Here is a 16,840-nt window from a genome sequence, read left to right as displayed (position 1 = left end):
ATTGAATATCATTTTGAACGAGGGTCTATAATGCAAAGTGGATCATGATCCACGCTATAATTTGCCTAATAGAGGGGATCATCCATATTAGCTAGTAGCATCATCTATAGAGTCCGATAAATTAAAACAATCATAGAGACTAGCAATCATTATACAGTGGACCATAGTCCAAAACGATGTCATTTTTTAATGAAAATAAACGGCAATTGTTACGTTATGTGGCGCACTCAAATTTTTTATTTTAGTGATGCTGTAATGAAATTACAATGTGTATGAAATGAAACTGAATAACATGTCTCATATATTGTGTGTATATTGTCGAATAAAACTGTAGATGAAACTATAGTTGAATTATAATGATACCTTAGTGGTGCTGTAATGAAGTTACAGTGTCTATAAAATGAAATTGAATAGCATGTCTCAAATATTAAGTGTATATTGTCAAATGAAATCGTAATTGACTAAAAAAGGATATTTTAGTGGTGCTGTAATGAAACTATAGTTTGTATAAAATGAAATTGAATATCAGATCTTACATATTAAGTGTATATTGACATATGAAACTGTATTTGAATAAGAATTATATTTTAGTGGTGCCGTAACGAAACTACATTGTGTATAAAATAAAACTGAATAGCAAGTCTCGAAACTACATTGTGTATAAATAAACTGAATAGCAAGTCTAACATATTGAGTATATATTGTTAAACGAAATTGTAGTTGAATTAAAATGATAATTTGTGATTTTACAATGAAACTACATTATGTATTAAATGAATAACGAGAGAGGTTGATACATGAATTATAACATAATTTGTTGTCTACCATTATTAACGAAAAAACTTCAAACGTCATCATTTTTCTATCTGGTCCAAAGTAAAATTTGCCAGAAGCATCATAGATGTCTACTCTCATAGAGATTTAAAGACAAATCTACAACTATCTCTTCTCGTTTAAATATGTAGAAGAAACTACCACTTTCACTTTTTTCATAGTCAATAAAGAAGCATCCAATCCTTGTCATTTCTTTTAAAAGGCCTCCTCAATCCCTCATCCACCTGGTCAAGGTTGCTTATTTGATAGGGTTGGAGTTCAACCTTTTGGAAGAAGGTTGCTTCTTTGATGATTATTATTTAATTAAAAAAGTAACCATGTAACATATGATTGTCTCTTTCTTGACAGTAAATAAATATGTCTGTTAATCCTAATAATATGTCATTATATGTTGATTAAAAAATTACTAATAGAATTATTTATTTACTTATTTATTTATTACCTTAGTCTATGCATAATTATTATTGAATCACATATAGAGTTTGAAGATATTAGTTTATGTCTAAATACGGAGTTTGAAATAAAAGACTTTAAAAATCTAAATATTATCTCGACATGCATATCAAGTATCTCCTTGAAGGAATGTTACACACCAGTTAGCCTACTTGAAAAATATTTTATATGTATAAGTATCATGTACTTGTCATACTAACGGTTGTCCAATCTCTTGAGGTATATAAGAAACCGTTTAGACTCGAAGAGGATAATGAGGATACTTTAAAACCAAAGTTCATTACTTCATTGTCGTAGGAGCACTATTTTAGGACCGAAAATTCCATAATTGTATCAAACATGATATTGTATTCGCGATGAAATTGCTAGCAACATTTAGCGCTCATCTTACAATGAAATATTTGGATAGTGCTTAAGATATCATACGATATCTTCAAGATACAAAGACTTGACATTTATCTGAGAAACCAAGATATGACTTTTGATATGCTACTTTGGTACTGGCTATTTTGTTTGATCCCATGATGTCAAGTTTCAAACTAGTTATACTATGAATTAACCTCAATGTCCTAAATGAGAACAATAATGTTTGTATTGCACAAATGATAAATGGGTATATTGAAAAATATTTGACAAAACATATATAGCGTCAAAATTCAACCCACGTGAGCTCTAGAAGAGTCACAATATTAATATATAGAATGTTCACTCTAGTGACAATCTTGAAGATTGTACTATATCCATTTTCTACACTTAGAACAATGTTTTTATTATACTAGGACATGTAGGCATTGAAGATTATTATCTTTAGGAGGAGTGATATTGTACTTTAATCAATCTGAAGATTGGGTTCTGAAAACCAACAATTGTACTCTTTTTCCTTTGATTAATTTTTTATGTTATTTTCTTAATTAAAGGTTTTTTAACGAGGCAGCTAGTGCAACACATGAATGCATACATATCATGTATTGTTTTCCTCAACTAGGTTCTTTTCACTAGGTCTTTCTAGTGAGATTTTTAACGGGGCATGACTATGATATAGTAATATATATCCAAGGGGGAGTGCTGTCAATAAATATATGTGAACATTACTGTAAGTATTATATATATACTAGATAGTACATCTTCATCCTTTGTAGTATTGTAGTTATACTAGTACTCTGTATATCTTTTATATATTATACTAAAGGATGATTAATAAAAGATGATGATTTTTCATGTATTTCTTTTCTTTACTTCACTATAGTCCTATTATCTTCCAGCAATCCAGATGATACAACAGTTCACGCAAGGATATATCTAGTTTCACAAGAAATTTTACATTTAGTTTTTGTTCAATTATCTTATTAGACAAACTATAAAAATTTAATGACCTATTCGACGTGTTTTTTTATCAAAACAAATATATTAATAATTTAAGAAAACTTAGAGCCCATTTTACCTATGTGGGCTCTAACATTGTGAGATTTTGTTCAATGCAGTTCACACACAAAGGAAAAAAAAAAAAAAATCAGGCATTATCTCATATTCTCATTCCTCAAAATGTTGGCAAATTTTACTGTGGACCATGATCCATATAGTAATGTGGTCTATAAAGTAAGTATTATTCTAATTACACTTTAGTTTCATTTAATAATATTGTTCTGGTTTTCAGTTATATTTTCCACACACACTATTTTTATTATAATAATATATACTAAAGTATTATTTTAATTATACTACAGTTTCATTTGACAATATACATTGTTGTATGAGTTCTATTTTGTAGTTTCATTTTCCATACACTAGTTTAATTATATAATGTTAAAGTATCATTTTAATTACACTTCACGTTCATTTGACAATATATGTTATTATATAACTCTGAATTTTAGTTTCATTAATTTTCCACACAACTAGTTTCATTTTAACAACATTAAAGTATCACTATAATTATACTACAGTTTCATTTGACAATATACATTTGTTGAATAAGCTCTATTTTTTTAATTTCATTTTAACAACACTAAAATATCATTTTAATTCTACTACAATTTTATTTGACAATCATGATCTACATAACACTATAGACCATGACCCACTGTATAACAATTGCAACATTTTGTTCATTAAATTTGAAGTTTCCTAGAAATAAAAGAATATACGTACTACAACCCTCCCCCACCCCACCCCCAAAATAAAAATTTTTAAAAAAATAAAAAATAAAACCTTTAATGAAACACATTCCAATGATATTTACATATAACTATTACCCACATATAAAATATCCCTCATGTTCATCAGTTCATGACCGCCCATTAGTGAGTAAGAACTGAATTTGTAATTCTAAAAAGGATAATTAATTCAAAGCCCAGCCAGTATTATATTATTTGAACAAAACAAATGTGAACACAAAAATAGTGCATGTGAAAGACCCAAACTATACGATCTCGGCAAATTATGCCGTGCAACCGGGTGCATGGTGCACACGATGTAAAAACTCCGTCGTTTGACGTTCGACTTTAAAAAAAAAAAAATCGATTATCGTTAACAGCGTTATGCTGTGCATAATTTGAATTATATAATCCAGTTATTGGTACTCTATTTTGGCTTATGGCAGTTTCGTCTGTATATTTCAAAATTAATGAACTATAAATTCAGAATTAATGAACTATATATAGGGATGTTAGCGAACAGAGCTTTCGGCAAACTACTCGTGTTCGTGTTCGGTAAACGTTTGTTTATGTTCATTTGTTAAGGTAAACGAACATTAACAAACAAAATTTAGAGCTCGGTTAATAAACGAACAGAGCTTGAACAGTTTTAAGCTCGTTTGCTAAGAGATCGTGAACAAGCTCGTTTGTGTTCGTTTACTAATGTTCGTGAACAAGCTCGTTTATGTTTGTTTAATAATGTTCGTGAACAAGCTCGTTTGTATTCGTTTAATAATATTCGCGAACATGTTCACAAACATATTATATTATATTAGTTTTGTAGTTGTGTTGTTTATTTGATTATTGTTCGTGAACGTATAATGTTTATTGTTCACGAACGAATTGTGATCATGAATATGTGCATGTGTTTGTTTATTAAGTGTTCATGAACGTAAATGAATATGTTCGTGAACGTACTTGTTAATGAACATGTTTGTGAACGTGTTTGTTAACGTTAACGAACACGTTTGCGAACGTCTTCACGAACACATTCGCGAACATGTTCGTTAACGTTAACGAACACGTTCGTGAACGTCTTCGCGAACGTTAACGAACACTAACAAACGCTTAACAAACGAACACGAACAGGATTTTCAAAAACCTTAACAAATGAACACGAACACTCCAAATTCCTTAACAAACGAACACGAACAACCTCCGTTCGTTTATGTTCAGTTCGTTAACAGCCCTAACTATATATCTAGAATTAATGAACTATATATCCAGAATTAGTAAACTATGTACCTAGAATTAATGAACTATATATTCAGAATTAGTGAATTATATATCCAGAATTAATTAATTATATATCCACATAAATCTCGTCAATTAGAATTTTTTTTTTTTAAATAATTGGTTGATGGAGTTAAACTGTACCACTAGAGTTAAACAGTGCCACTAACGGCACTGTTACTCCACCACAGTGAAACAACATTGTTGACAACCATGTGCACCATGCATGGTGCACAACATAACAATTGTTGCAATTTCTATTACATAAAGAATTTACACTCCCAAAATGAAATGGGTTCAAAATCCTTAAACTAGACTTGGTGGGGTGTGCCAAGCCAAGGCAATAGTACAACACCAAGGCAACACTCAATGGCCCAGACAGCAAGTTGCCTTAATGGACCTTTCCCCTAAAAAAAAATGAGTTAATATCATGTGAGCTAATCACTCACGTATTAGATATTAAACTGATAAAAACAGATACTACACTTGATCTTAGCCAAAAGGCTGAGAAAGGTACGCCTTACAAAGTCCACAGCCCCCTTCTTTTATAACCTCACATACCCATCGACTCCCTTCTACCAAACCAATGTGGGAAAACAACATAGCTGCTAAATAGTCATTCTTATACTTCACAGCTTCTTCAATGCCAACAGCTCCTCTACTAATCTCCTCATACATTCCTACCCATTCCCATCCCCTCAAGTTTATCTCCCTCCCTGGAAATAAAGCTTTTGGTTAACATCAAAATATTCGATATATTATTTAATTTAAAAAAAAAAAAAACATGTAACATATATTTTTTTTTTTTTAAAATAAACATGTAACATATGATTGTCTCTTTCTTGGCAATAAATGGATGTGTTTATTCAAATATAATTAAAATAATTTTTTTTTATCCTTGACACAACAATGATGTGTAAGTCATTCAACAATGCAATTGGTTCCTACTAAAAACAATAGATTAAAAAAAATATTAATATTACACATGTTTGTGTTCCGTTGTATCTAATTATACAAATCATGAAAATTCATTGATCTATTCAACGTCCATTTATATATATATATATATATATATATATATATATATATATATATATATATAGGGGGAATCGCACTTTTGGTCCCTCAATTAATGTCAATTCTGCAATGTCATCCCTAATTCTCAATTTGGACATAATTGGTCCCTCAATTATTCGTCCACTAAGCAGTTTTGGTCCTTCTGTGACTATGGCCGTTTGACACCGTTTAAATCAAGGGTAAGGGTGGAATTTCACACATCATTGGTTTTACTTAATCGTTCTCAGCCCGTTCCTCCGCCATTCTCAGCCATTTCCGCCACCACACATGAAGAACCCTAACCTCCGCCATTGACACCTTTCCACCACTTCGAATAGAATACACTATTAAGGACGCCATTCGCAATGTCTTCAAGCACTATCGGGTCAACACAATGGATGCCAGAAGTGCGATGTTGGTGCGGCGAGGTTGCTCCGGTAAAGATGTCATGGAGTACTGCGAATCCAGGGAAGAGATATAGAGCTTGTCCACATTATGGAGTAAGTTTACAAAACCATTATAATTAAATACCGGCCAGAAAAGTTACAAAATTTCAGTTAATTTGTGTTTGTTTGTTACACTTCCCATCAGGGCAACGGCAATTGTTGGTATTTTGAGTGGATTGACAACGATGTCTCCGAGCGTGTTTCCAGAGTCATTAGAGGGCTATTGAAAAGGTTGGATAAGAAGGAGATGGAAATCCAAGAGTTACAAACACTTATTGAAAAAGAAAATGGTGCGATGAAGAAGATGAAGTTGGAGTCTAAATTTTCATTTTTTTATGGGTTTGCACTTGGTATTGCAGTTGCCCTTGTTTGTGTGGGAATTGGGATGGAAACTAGTGAACAAAGTCCCAAGCTTTTCCAGTTGAAGTAGTATTTAGAAATTAGTGGTACTATGTAAGAATTGTTTTGAGGTTCAATTCCAGATTTGGTTGAGTTTAATGCTAAGCAGTTTTATGTAAGGAAATGAAACTTTTTTTTAGTTGAATGGCAAGTATATTTTTATATTGAGATGAATATTAAGTATATTTGAATGGCAAGGGATTGTAACCAATTGTTAAGACCCAAAGCCACTGTCTAATTCTTAAATACAAACTGGAAAACTGCACACCAAAGTAGTAAAAAGTGTCTACTGGGAAAGTGCCTAACTGGCAACCAATTGTTAAGGCCAGACTGAACTAAATCTACTGACTAAAGGCCAAAGTATACAACAAAATAAACTGCCAAAGAGTAGACAAAAGTAATTCATTAACATGTTAAATTGAACCACCCTGTCAGATCAAAAGATCAAAGTTTACAAAAGATCAAAGTTTACCAAAAGATCAAAGATTACATAAGTAACCACTTCTACCAAAATAGACCAAAATAGACCAAAATGCATCAAAAGTTTCATAGTTTCATATTACTACAAAAATACACCAAAGTTCACATTCAGTTTTGTTTCTTCATTTGAGTAGCTTTTTTTTTCCTTGCCTCTCTCTGGACTGCATTAGCTTGTTGCAGGCTTGAGACTGTTACAAATTTTTTCCCTGCTCTTGTGATGACAGTTGGAGTAGCACTTCCACTTGGCTGTTGCTTCTTGAGGCAAAAATTGTCCAGTTGCATATGTCATTGTGTCTACACACAACCCTCACTCTACTGCTTTCATTCTTTTTAAAGTGGATATCTTTTCTCCTAGTTGCCTCATAATATTTAACAGCACATTTAAACTCATCTGATGTTTTGAAAATCATTCCAATCTCAAACTTAAAGCCTTCTTTTTTCAAGTTCCTTTCTTCAAAAACATTCTGTACACCACTGTCTCCCCCATCAGAATCTTCAGAATTCTCTAAACTCTTAAACACCTCTTCAGACAATTGGCACTCTACTTCTTGTACTTCACCCCCTTCCAGTCCAACAGCAGGATTGACCTGCTTAGAACTAGCCCCAGTGTCCATAAGATTAGGGTCTTCCTCACCTTGATCTTCACCTCCAACCGCATCCTCATTTTCAGAACTCTGGTTTATTCCATCATAGAGTAGGCAATCATCTCCCAATTCTCTAGATATGTCTACCTCGTAATCCCATTGGTCATCAAATAAATGTTCAACAAATATTTCTACCTCCTTGTTGAGTGGAACCTCTTCAACTAAACTAACTATGTCTGCATCATTCAGTAGAGGCTTAAGATCAGTTTTTGTTGGCTTCTTCCTACCCTTACCCTTAACCTTAACCAGAGCCCAAAATTGCACCTTTTTATCAGCATACCTCAATTGTTTCACCATTCTCCTTAAATCTAGTATACTGCCCTCATCACAGTTGAAATGGTCAAAGAACTCAACTCCACCATCCCTATAACCAACAGTTGGATGCCATACTAAATCCTCACCAATATGGAGTTTTATGCTAAAGACAGAGGATTCTTCACCAACATCTATACAATGCAGTAAAACAATTAATTGCAGTGAAAATGGTCTACTTCATAGGTCCCAACAACACAGAATAAATGTAGGCACTTTTAGATGCACTTTGGGAAACTAACACAAAATACATATATTCAATTCCAGGCAAGTAAAAATGGTCCCCATATGCTTTCCCCTTTTTCGCTTTTTCTATTACAGTACATGTGTTCCCTTGGTCCCCACCAAACATTAACATAGAACACAACAAAATGCACATGTTAACATCAATAGTAAGACAAAATACATTGCCCAGTTAAATGTGCGAACAACAAAACAAACAAGCAGTTAGAATTAAAAAAAATTAGGGTTGAAAACTTACAAGTAGGAGTGCTGTTTAACCCATTAATTCTCCTACTAGTCATTGTGGATGGCGTCCTTAATAGCGTATTCTATTCGAAGTGGTGGAAAGGTGTCAATGGCGGAGGTTAGGGTTCTTCATGTGTGGTGGCGGAAATGGCTGAGAATGGCGGAGGAACGGGCTGAGAATGATTAAGTAAAACCAATGATGTGTGAAATTCCATCCTTACCCTTGATTTAAACGGTGTCAAACGGTCATAGTCACAGAAGGACCAAAACTGCTTAGTGGACGAATAATTGAGGGACCAATTATGTCCAAATTGGGAATTAGGGATGACATTGCAGAATTGACATTAATTGAGGGACCAAAAGTGCGATTCCCCCTATATATATATATATATATATATATATATATATATATATATATATATATATATATATATATATATATATATATATATATATAGACACACACACACACACACACACACACACACACACACACACACACGACTAGAGATCAGATGTGAAGGATGTCTTACGTGAAAAATTGAGTTAAATCTCAATCATTGATTTCGTCCAGATCTAGTGTCCAGAATGAAGAATTTTTTTTTTATTTTTTTTTAATGCGATGACATTATGGTAATTTAGTGTAAGTTCAGTTTTTTTTTTTCTTTGGATGCATTATTTTTCTTCGTTGGGTGCATATTGTTCATTTCTTGAGTGCATATTGTTCATTCTTCGAGTACATGATTTATCTTCTAGTGATTATTTACTTTTTTTTTTTTGGGTGCATTATTTTCCTTCTTTAGGCGCATATTGGGGTTGACAAATGGCTAATAGCTGATTGAATTAGATGATAATTAATAGATGATTATGTTAGTTGGTTTAACCAACTGATTGTATTAGCGGGTTATAAAAAAAAAAGTTTGGTAAATTAGCTGATTACTATTAGCTTATTACATGTAAAATGATATTTAAGGGTATGAGTGTATTGTGTTATTTTAAGTTTTAAATATAACAAAATATATAAACTCTTATTGATAAATGATTATAAAATTTAGGCAGAAGTGTCAAATAGGGCCATCTAATACTGCGAAGTGTTCAATTCCCACCATGAACTAAATTAAAGTCTAATCAGCCACACTTACCAGCTAAATTTGTTTGATTGGCTTTTTTTTTTTTTTTTTTTTTTTTGCAGGTTGCTAACTGGTTGCCTATTCAATTATTTAAAAAATATATATATAAAAATAAAAAGGAATTTCAGCCACCGGCTGTCTAGCGAGGATAGCAGGTGGCTGCGTATTTCTCAGACAGTCGTGGCTGTTCGACGAGGACAGCCGGACAACCACGGTTGTCAAACATGAGGTCCAGATCTGCTTCGCCGATTTTCGAAACAAATCCACTACCTAGTTCCCACTACCGCCGTGCCGGAAAAGGAATAAGAGGAAACCCACGCCGGAGAGGAAGATCACAGGTCCGCCGCTGCCCACCGCCGGAAAAAGGTCAACTGGCAGAGTTGCTGATCCTCTCGATCTTTTGCCGACCAGCTCTACTCATTGAGAAACAGAGGACGCCAAACTGCTACTGGGTCTCGCAGAAAACCGACGCCACTATCAGCTATGTTGCGCCGCTGCTGGAGGATAAAAGGGGAGACGGAGGAGCTGCTGGTCTGCCTGTCGCTGCTGTTGCTACGCCGGAGGCAGAGGGGCAGCTGCTCACCAACTCTGCTGCTGCTGGTCTGCCGTTGAGTGACGATGGGCAACATGAAATTCCTTTTTTTTTTTTTAATAATTGAATAGGCAACCGGTTAGCAACCTGTAAAAAAAAAAAAAAAAAAAAAAAAAAAAAAAAAAAAAAAAAAAAAAAACCAATCGAACAAATTTAGCTAGTAAGTGTGACTTATTAGACTTTAATTTAGTTCGTGGTGGGAATTAAGCACTTCGCAGTAGTAAATGAGCCTATTTGACACTTCTGCCTAAAATTTAAATCAACATCTATACTTTGAGTGAATGGTTTATCTTCTAGTAAATATTTACTTTTGTCTTTGACTGCATTATTTTTCTTCGTTGGGTGCATATTATTCCTTCTTCGAGTACTAGTTCTTTTACGCGCTTTGCGCGAATGGAATAATGCCCAATGATTATTTTTAAATAAGTATTTTAAAGTATATCAACGTAATATTATATCGGAGATGTTTATGCATAGGTAAATAAATATTGAATTTGTTTATTTAAATCGGTAATTTAAAGTATATAAATGCAATATAATATATGGGAGATTAATTTTATTGTCACTAAAATAAATGTTTGCAACTTTGTAATAACGCTAGTCTAAATATTTAGTCTAAACACGGTAGTCTAAATAAATACTACTTTTGGTTTAAATTTTTCTAAATCTCTTTTGGGTAGCATAGTCATTGTATTCATCTTCAGTACATGTCCTCTTATTGGTAGTGTGTCATGTGCAATTGGGTTGCTGGTGGTAGCATAGATGGATTCATCGTGCAATGAGATGATGGTGTAGAAAACTTTAGATTTGCCTTCAACTGAACATGAACCATAGAGGCGAGACCGGTGCTCACTGCGCACAAGGAGACCCCCCTCACTTTGAGAGGTTGCTACCACACTGTCGCTAGTGAGACTCGATCCCTGGTCATTCTTCCAAAGTTTTTCTCCTACATGTTGCTCCTCACATGTTTCATGCGTTGTGAGATGTGTGTCGTAGGTTATCATGTGAAAGTATTAAACAAAATATTACTATTTATTATATTTGTATAAAATATTTGGTAAATAAATATATATAACATACTTTGTATTATAACTTTGATATTTAATTACAAGATAATGTAAAAAGAAGACAACGGACAATGTAGTGAATATAATAAATTAATAAATTTGAAGGTAATGAATCTTTGAATTGTAGAAAATAAAGATAATATAACTAATGAAATTATCTCTTTTTTTAAATATTTTATAATGAATAATTTTTTTTAAATAAAGGAATTATAGACATCTAATTCTAAATTAATTAAATGCATATGTATTATTTTTTTGTTGTAGCTACTACTTTATTTAATTCAATAAGAGTAATAAAGTGGCGTACATACTTTCCATCAACAATAATGAAATCATTGATTTTTTTTTTTTTAATTTACATTCGTTGTTGAGACAAATTGTTTTGAGAGTTTGTCAATGACAATTGTTACAAATCCTGTCAATAGAGGATGATAATAAATAATTCAAAATATATAGTTACAACAGATATTTTTATAATGATTTTAGTAAAAATTAACTTACAAATTTCTTTAGAAGTTGTCATGCATTGATAAAATTTTGATGTGTAAACTTGTTCAATTTGAGTCAGTGGGATGTCAACATTGTCAATTCGTTAGAAAATGATCCTACCATTTTAGAGTCCATGTGTAATTGTATTTATGATCAACAACTTTGTAGTTAGGTCGCACAGACCTAACAATGATGTAAGAATAATTTTATCCGATAAAAAAATAGTATAATATTTGTAAAGTAATGTACAATTGTACCATTATAAAAATACATACAAAAAATATTAATACCATAATGACCTAAATCATACCAATAATGCAAAAGTATAATTGAAATATTAAGTTTTGTTCTGATCTAAATAATCAAAAGAAGATTAATTAAACGAAAAAAAAAAAAAAACCTAAATTTGTTTTTTTTTTTAAATGCATAAAAATCAAATGATTTTTAAAGTTCTTGATTTATAATCTTTAATGCTTAACTTTGAATGTTATGTATTTAGCCGGACTAATTATTTGAACAAAGTTTATGTTAAATTTTATATTATATATATTTTTAAATATATTTTAACATATTCGTAGTATATGTTTAACAATTATGCCAACTCTAATTGAGATGTGGTTCGAACCTAAGACCTTTCTTATAGAAATTAATGAGTAAGTTAAAAATAATAAATAGTTAACGGGATATTCCGTTACTAAAGTTTATACTAACGGAATTTAGGTTATTTAAGGGGAGAAAATAATAATATAATAGAAGGTAAATAAGGAAAATCATTAAAAAAATACTAAAATCAAAATAATATAAACCATTCATTTTTAAAAACAATACTACCGACATTTTTTTGTTCCAATTAAGGACCTAACATATTGGCTCTTATTAGAATTGTAGATAGATTGTAGATATGATTTATCTTCTAGTGAATATTTACTTTTTTCTTTTAGTGCATTATTTTTCTTCGCTTGGTGCATTACTATAGAACTTAAGGTGCATATGTTTAAATACTTGGGTGCATAACTTTAAAATGTTATCTTTGCACTATAAGGTACATAACTTCGCATTGTAAGGTGCATATAGTTTAGCTTACAAGTGCATACATTTTAATATTTAGATGCTTAAATGAAGATAACTCCAAGAAGTGCATTTTTTTAATATTTTTTTCATTTTAGACCGTTGATCTAGATTAGATCAATCGACTCATATTTCACTCCATATTTCACCTAAGATTTCCTTCGCACATGAATCATCCCCTGTATATAAATAAATCTTAAACTTCACTTTACTAATGTGGAGTCTAACATTGTGAGATTTTGTTGAATGCATTTCACATGAGTAAATAACACATCAAACAATTCCCTTCTTTCAATATGTTGTGAAGTTTTTTAGATGTATATATGTGTGTGTGTTTCAACCAACTCCCAACGAGTTAGTCGGTCAAGACTAAGGTCACAAGCAAGCTTCACCCATAGCGGTTACAAATTTTATCGTGAATAAAATATTATGGTTACAAAATAAATGAAAAACCAGCTTCAATGAAGCATATTACATCAATATGTTCATTTGAGTGGAAGAGGAGCATATTAAAGAAATTCTAAAAATATACCCAGAATAAAAAGAAGTGATTTTTTAATTTTAAAAAGGTAATAATGTATAGATCAAAAAAATTTCAATATCAAATAAATTTATTTTATTCATTAACCTGAACAGACGGGTGTCACTTGCATTAAAAATGAATACTTATTAATTAAATTAGTTTTTTTTTTTATGAGATAATGCCCAATGATTATTTTCAAAATGAATACTTATTAATTAAACTAGTTTTTTTATGAGATAATGTCAAATGAAAATGTAGTATAATTAAAATGATACTTTAATACCAGGACTATGTGGTCTAATGGTATCCGGGTTGGACTTCCATTTGGAAGGTTGTAAGTTTGAGCCTCAGTGGAGGCGTTATTGGCTCTTTGTGTTTCAGTAGGTTGAGAAAGTATATGAACAGATACTACAATGTAATAGAGCTAGTAGCATTCAAAAAAAAAAAATGATACTTTAATGTTGTTAAAATGAAACTAGTTGTGTGGAAAATTAATGAAACTAAAATTCAGAGTCATAATAACACTACTTTTTCTATGCTCTTTACGCGAATGGGATAATGCCCAATGGTTATTTTTAAATAAGTATTTCAAAGTATATCACTATGCGCTTTACGCGAATGGGATAATGCCCAATGGTTATTTTTAAATAAGTATTTCAAAGTATATCACTGCAATATTATATAGAAGATCGGATGTTCATGCATAGGTAACTAAATGTTGAATTTGTTTATTTAAATCAGTAATTTAAAGTATATAAATGCAAGATAATATATGAGAGATTGATTATATAAATGTTTGCAACTTTGTAATAACGCTAGTCTAAATACTATACTTAGTCCAAAAGCGATAGTCTAAATAAATACAACTTTGGATTTAAATTTCTTTAATTCTCTTTTGGGTAGCATTGTAATTGTCTTCATCTTCAGTACATGTTTTTTTTTTTTTTTTTGGTAGTGTGCCATGTGCAATTGCGTTATTGGTGGTAGCATAGAGTGATTCATCATGCAATGAGATTGTGGTATAGGAAGATTTAGATTTGCCTTCTTGTGTATATGACTGAGAACTTAGTTGTGCTATGAACTCTTTATCTTACAAGCACATGTTGATATTTGGTAGTGGTAGTTTTCCCTTACATGTTTCATGTGTTGTGAGATGTGTGTCGTAGGGTATCATGTGAAAGTATTGAACAAAATATTAATATTTATTATATTTGTATAAAATTCTTGGTAAATAAATATATATATATATATATATATATATATATATATATATATATATATATATATATATATATATAACATATTTTGTATTATAACTTTGATATTTAATTACAAGATAATGTAAAAAGAATACAATGAACAGTGAAGTGAATATAATAAATTAATAAATTTGAAGATAAGAAATCTTTGAATGGTAGAAAATAAAAGATAATATAACTAATGAAATTATATATCTTTTTAAATTTTTTATAATGAATAATTTTTTTTAAAAAAATAAAGGCATTATAGACATCTAATTTTAAATTAATTAAATGCATATGTATTTTTTTTTTTTTTTTGGTATAGCTACTAATTTATTTAAATTTAATAAGAGTAATAAAGTGGCGTACATACTTTTCATCCACAATAATGAAATCATTGATTTTTTTTTTTAATTTCCATTCGTTGTTGAGACGAATTATTTTGAGAGTTTGTCAATGACAGTTGTTGTCAATAGAGGATGATAATAAATAATTCAAAATATATGGTTACAATATATATTGTTATAATGATATAGTAAAAATTAACTTACAAATTTATTTAGAAGTTTTCATGCATTGATAAAATTATGATGTGTAAACTTGTTCAACTGGAGCCAGTGGGATGTAAACATTGTCAATTATTTGGAAAATGATCCTACCGTTTTAGAGTTCAGGTACAATTGTATTTATGATCAAAATATATGATTACAATATAAATTGTTATAATGATTAATAACAATTAACTTACAAATTTATTTAGAAGTTTTCATGCATTGATAAAATTCTTATGTGTAAACTTGTTCAACTGGAGCCCGTGGGATGTCAACATTGTCAATTCATTGGAAAATGGTCCGACTGTTTTAGTGTCCAGGTGTAATTGTATTCATGATCAACAACTTTGTAGTTAGGTCGCGCAGGTATGACAATGATGTAAGAACAATTTTGTCCGATAAAAAAAATAATAGTATAATATTTGTAAAGTAATGTATAATTGTACCATTATAAAAAAAATACATACAAAAAATATTAATACCATAATGACCAAAATCATTCCAATAATGTAAAAGCATAACTGAAATATTAAGTTTTATTATAAATAATTAAAAGAATATTAATTCAACGAAAAAAAAAAAAAAAAACTTAACCTAAATTTGTTTTTTTTTTTTAAATGCAAGAAAATCAAATGATTTTCAAAATTCCTGATTTATAATATTTGATTTGACGCTCAACTTTGAATGCTATGTATTTAGTCAGGTTAACTATTTGACCAAAGTTTATGTTAAATTTTATATTATATTTTTTAATACATTTTAACATATTTGTAGTATATGTTTAACAAGTATGCCAACTCTAATTGAGATGGGGGTCGAACCTAAGACCTTTCTTATAAAAATTAATGAATAAGTTAAGAATAATAAATAGTTAACGGAATATTCCATTACTAAAGTTTATACTGACGAAATTTATGGTTATTTAAGGGAATAAAATAATATAATAGAGGGTAAATAAGGAAAATCGAGCTTAGGGTTCATCAAGGTTGAAAAAAGTCTAGGGGCATTGCTTGGGACCAATTGTTATGCCATGGAACCGTGTTCACCATGGATGGTGAACACGGTCCCAACAGTAACGGTGCACCGTTATCTCTTTTTTTTTTTTTTTTTTTTTTTCCTTAATTAACCGCGCGACTTTTCTTCTTCATTTTCACATTTCGCGGTTTCACTTCCTCTTCGCGCAAGTTTCTTCAACATTCATAAATTATGAATGTGCAGTTATGAAATTATAAATTTTCTTTTATGAGATTCTGAATTTTCTGTTATGAAATTATGAATTTTTTGTTATGAGATTATGAATTTTCTGGTATGAGATTATGAATTTTCTGTTATGAGATTATGAATTTACAGTAAATTCATAATCTCATAATAGAAAATTCATAATTTATTAAATGTTTTTCTTTTATGCGATTATGGATTTTCTGTTATGAAATTATGAATTTACAGTACATTCATAATCTCATAACAGAAAATTTATAATCTGAACAAACGTGCGCCGTTAACAACACATTAACTAAATTTTTTTTTTCTCGTAAAAACGATACCGTTTAGTCCGTGTTCAGTGTTCACTATTCATGATGAACACGTTTCCGGGGCATAATTTGCGGCTTGGGACCTCCTTGGCTTGGCATGAAGGGTATAAAGGTATGAATAGTTGAAGGA

The 16,840-nt window shown here is 30.7% G+C and overlaps 1 protein-coding gene across 1 annotated transcript; it reads left to right on the top strand.

Annotated features, from left to right (window-relative positions):
* The first annotated feature begins 6,133 nt into the window (after positions 1 to 6,133).
* On the top strand, positions 6,134 to 6,644 carry LOC109166676. Its single transcript, XM_019315564.1, has 3 exons — positions 6,134 to 6,268; positions 6,360 to 6,504; positions 6,574 to 6,644. The coding sequence occupies exons 1-3, from the start codon at positions 6,134 to 6,136 to the stop codon at positions 6,642 to 6,644; spliced, it is 351 nt and encodes a 116-aa protein (XP_019171109.1).
* Positions 6,645 to 16,840: the final 10,196 nt, after the last annotated feature.

The sequence above is a fragment of the Ipomoea nil genome, unplaced genomic scaffold (genome assembly GCF_001879475.1).
Source record: "Ipomoea nil cultivar Tokyo-kokei standard unplaced genomic scaffold, Asagao_1.1 scaffold3104, whole genome shotgun sequence".
NCBI classification, from domain to species: Eukaryota; Viridiplantae; Streptophyta; class Magnoliopsida; order Solanales; family Convolvulaceae; genus Ipomoea; species Ipomoea nil.
This window is presented reverse-complemented; position numbering and strand designations above follow the sequence as displayed.

What these genes read in the sequence shown, in the direction of transcription:
- LOC109166676 (XM_019315564.1), top strand. Translation starts at nt 6,134, where the DNA reads ATGTCTTCAAGCACTATCGGGTCAACACAATGGATGCCAGAAGTGCGA. An exon ending in GAGCTTGTCCACATTATGGA is followed by an intron (nt 6,269 to 6,359) that starts GTAAGTTTACAA and finishes ACTTCCCATCAG; the next exon opens with GGCAACGGCAATTGTTGGTA. An exon ending in ACTTATTGAAAAAGAAAATG is followed by an intron (nt 6,505 to 6,573) that starts GTGCGATGAAGA and finishes TTGGTATTGCAG; the next exon opens with TTGCCCTTGTTTGTGTGGGA.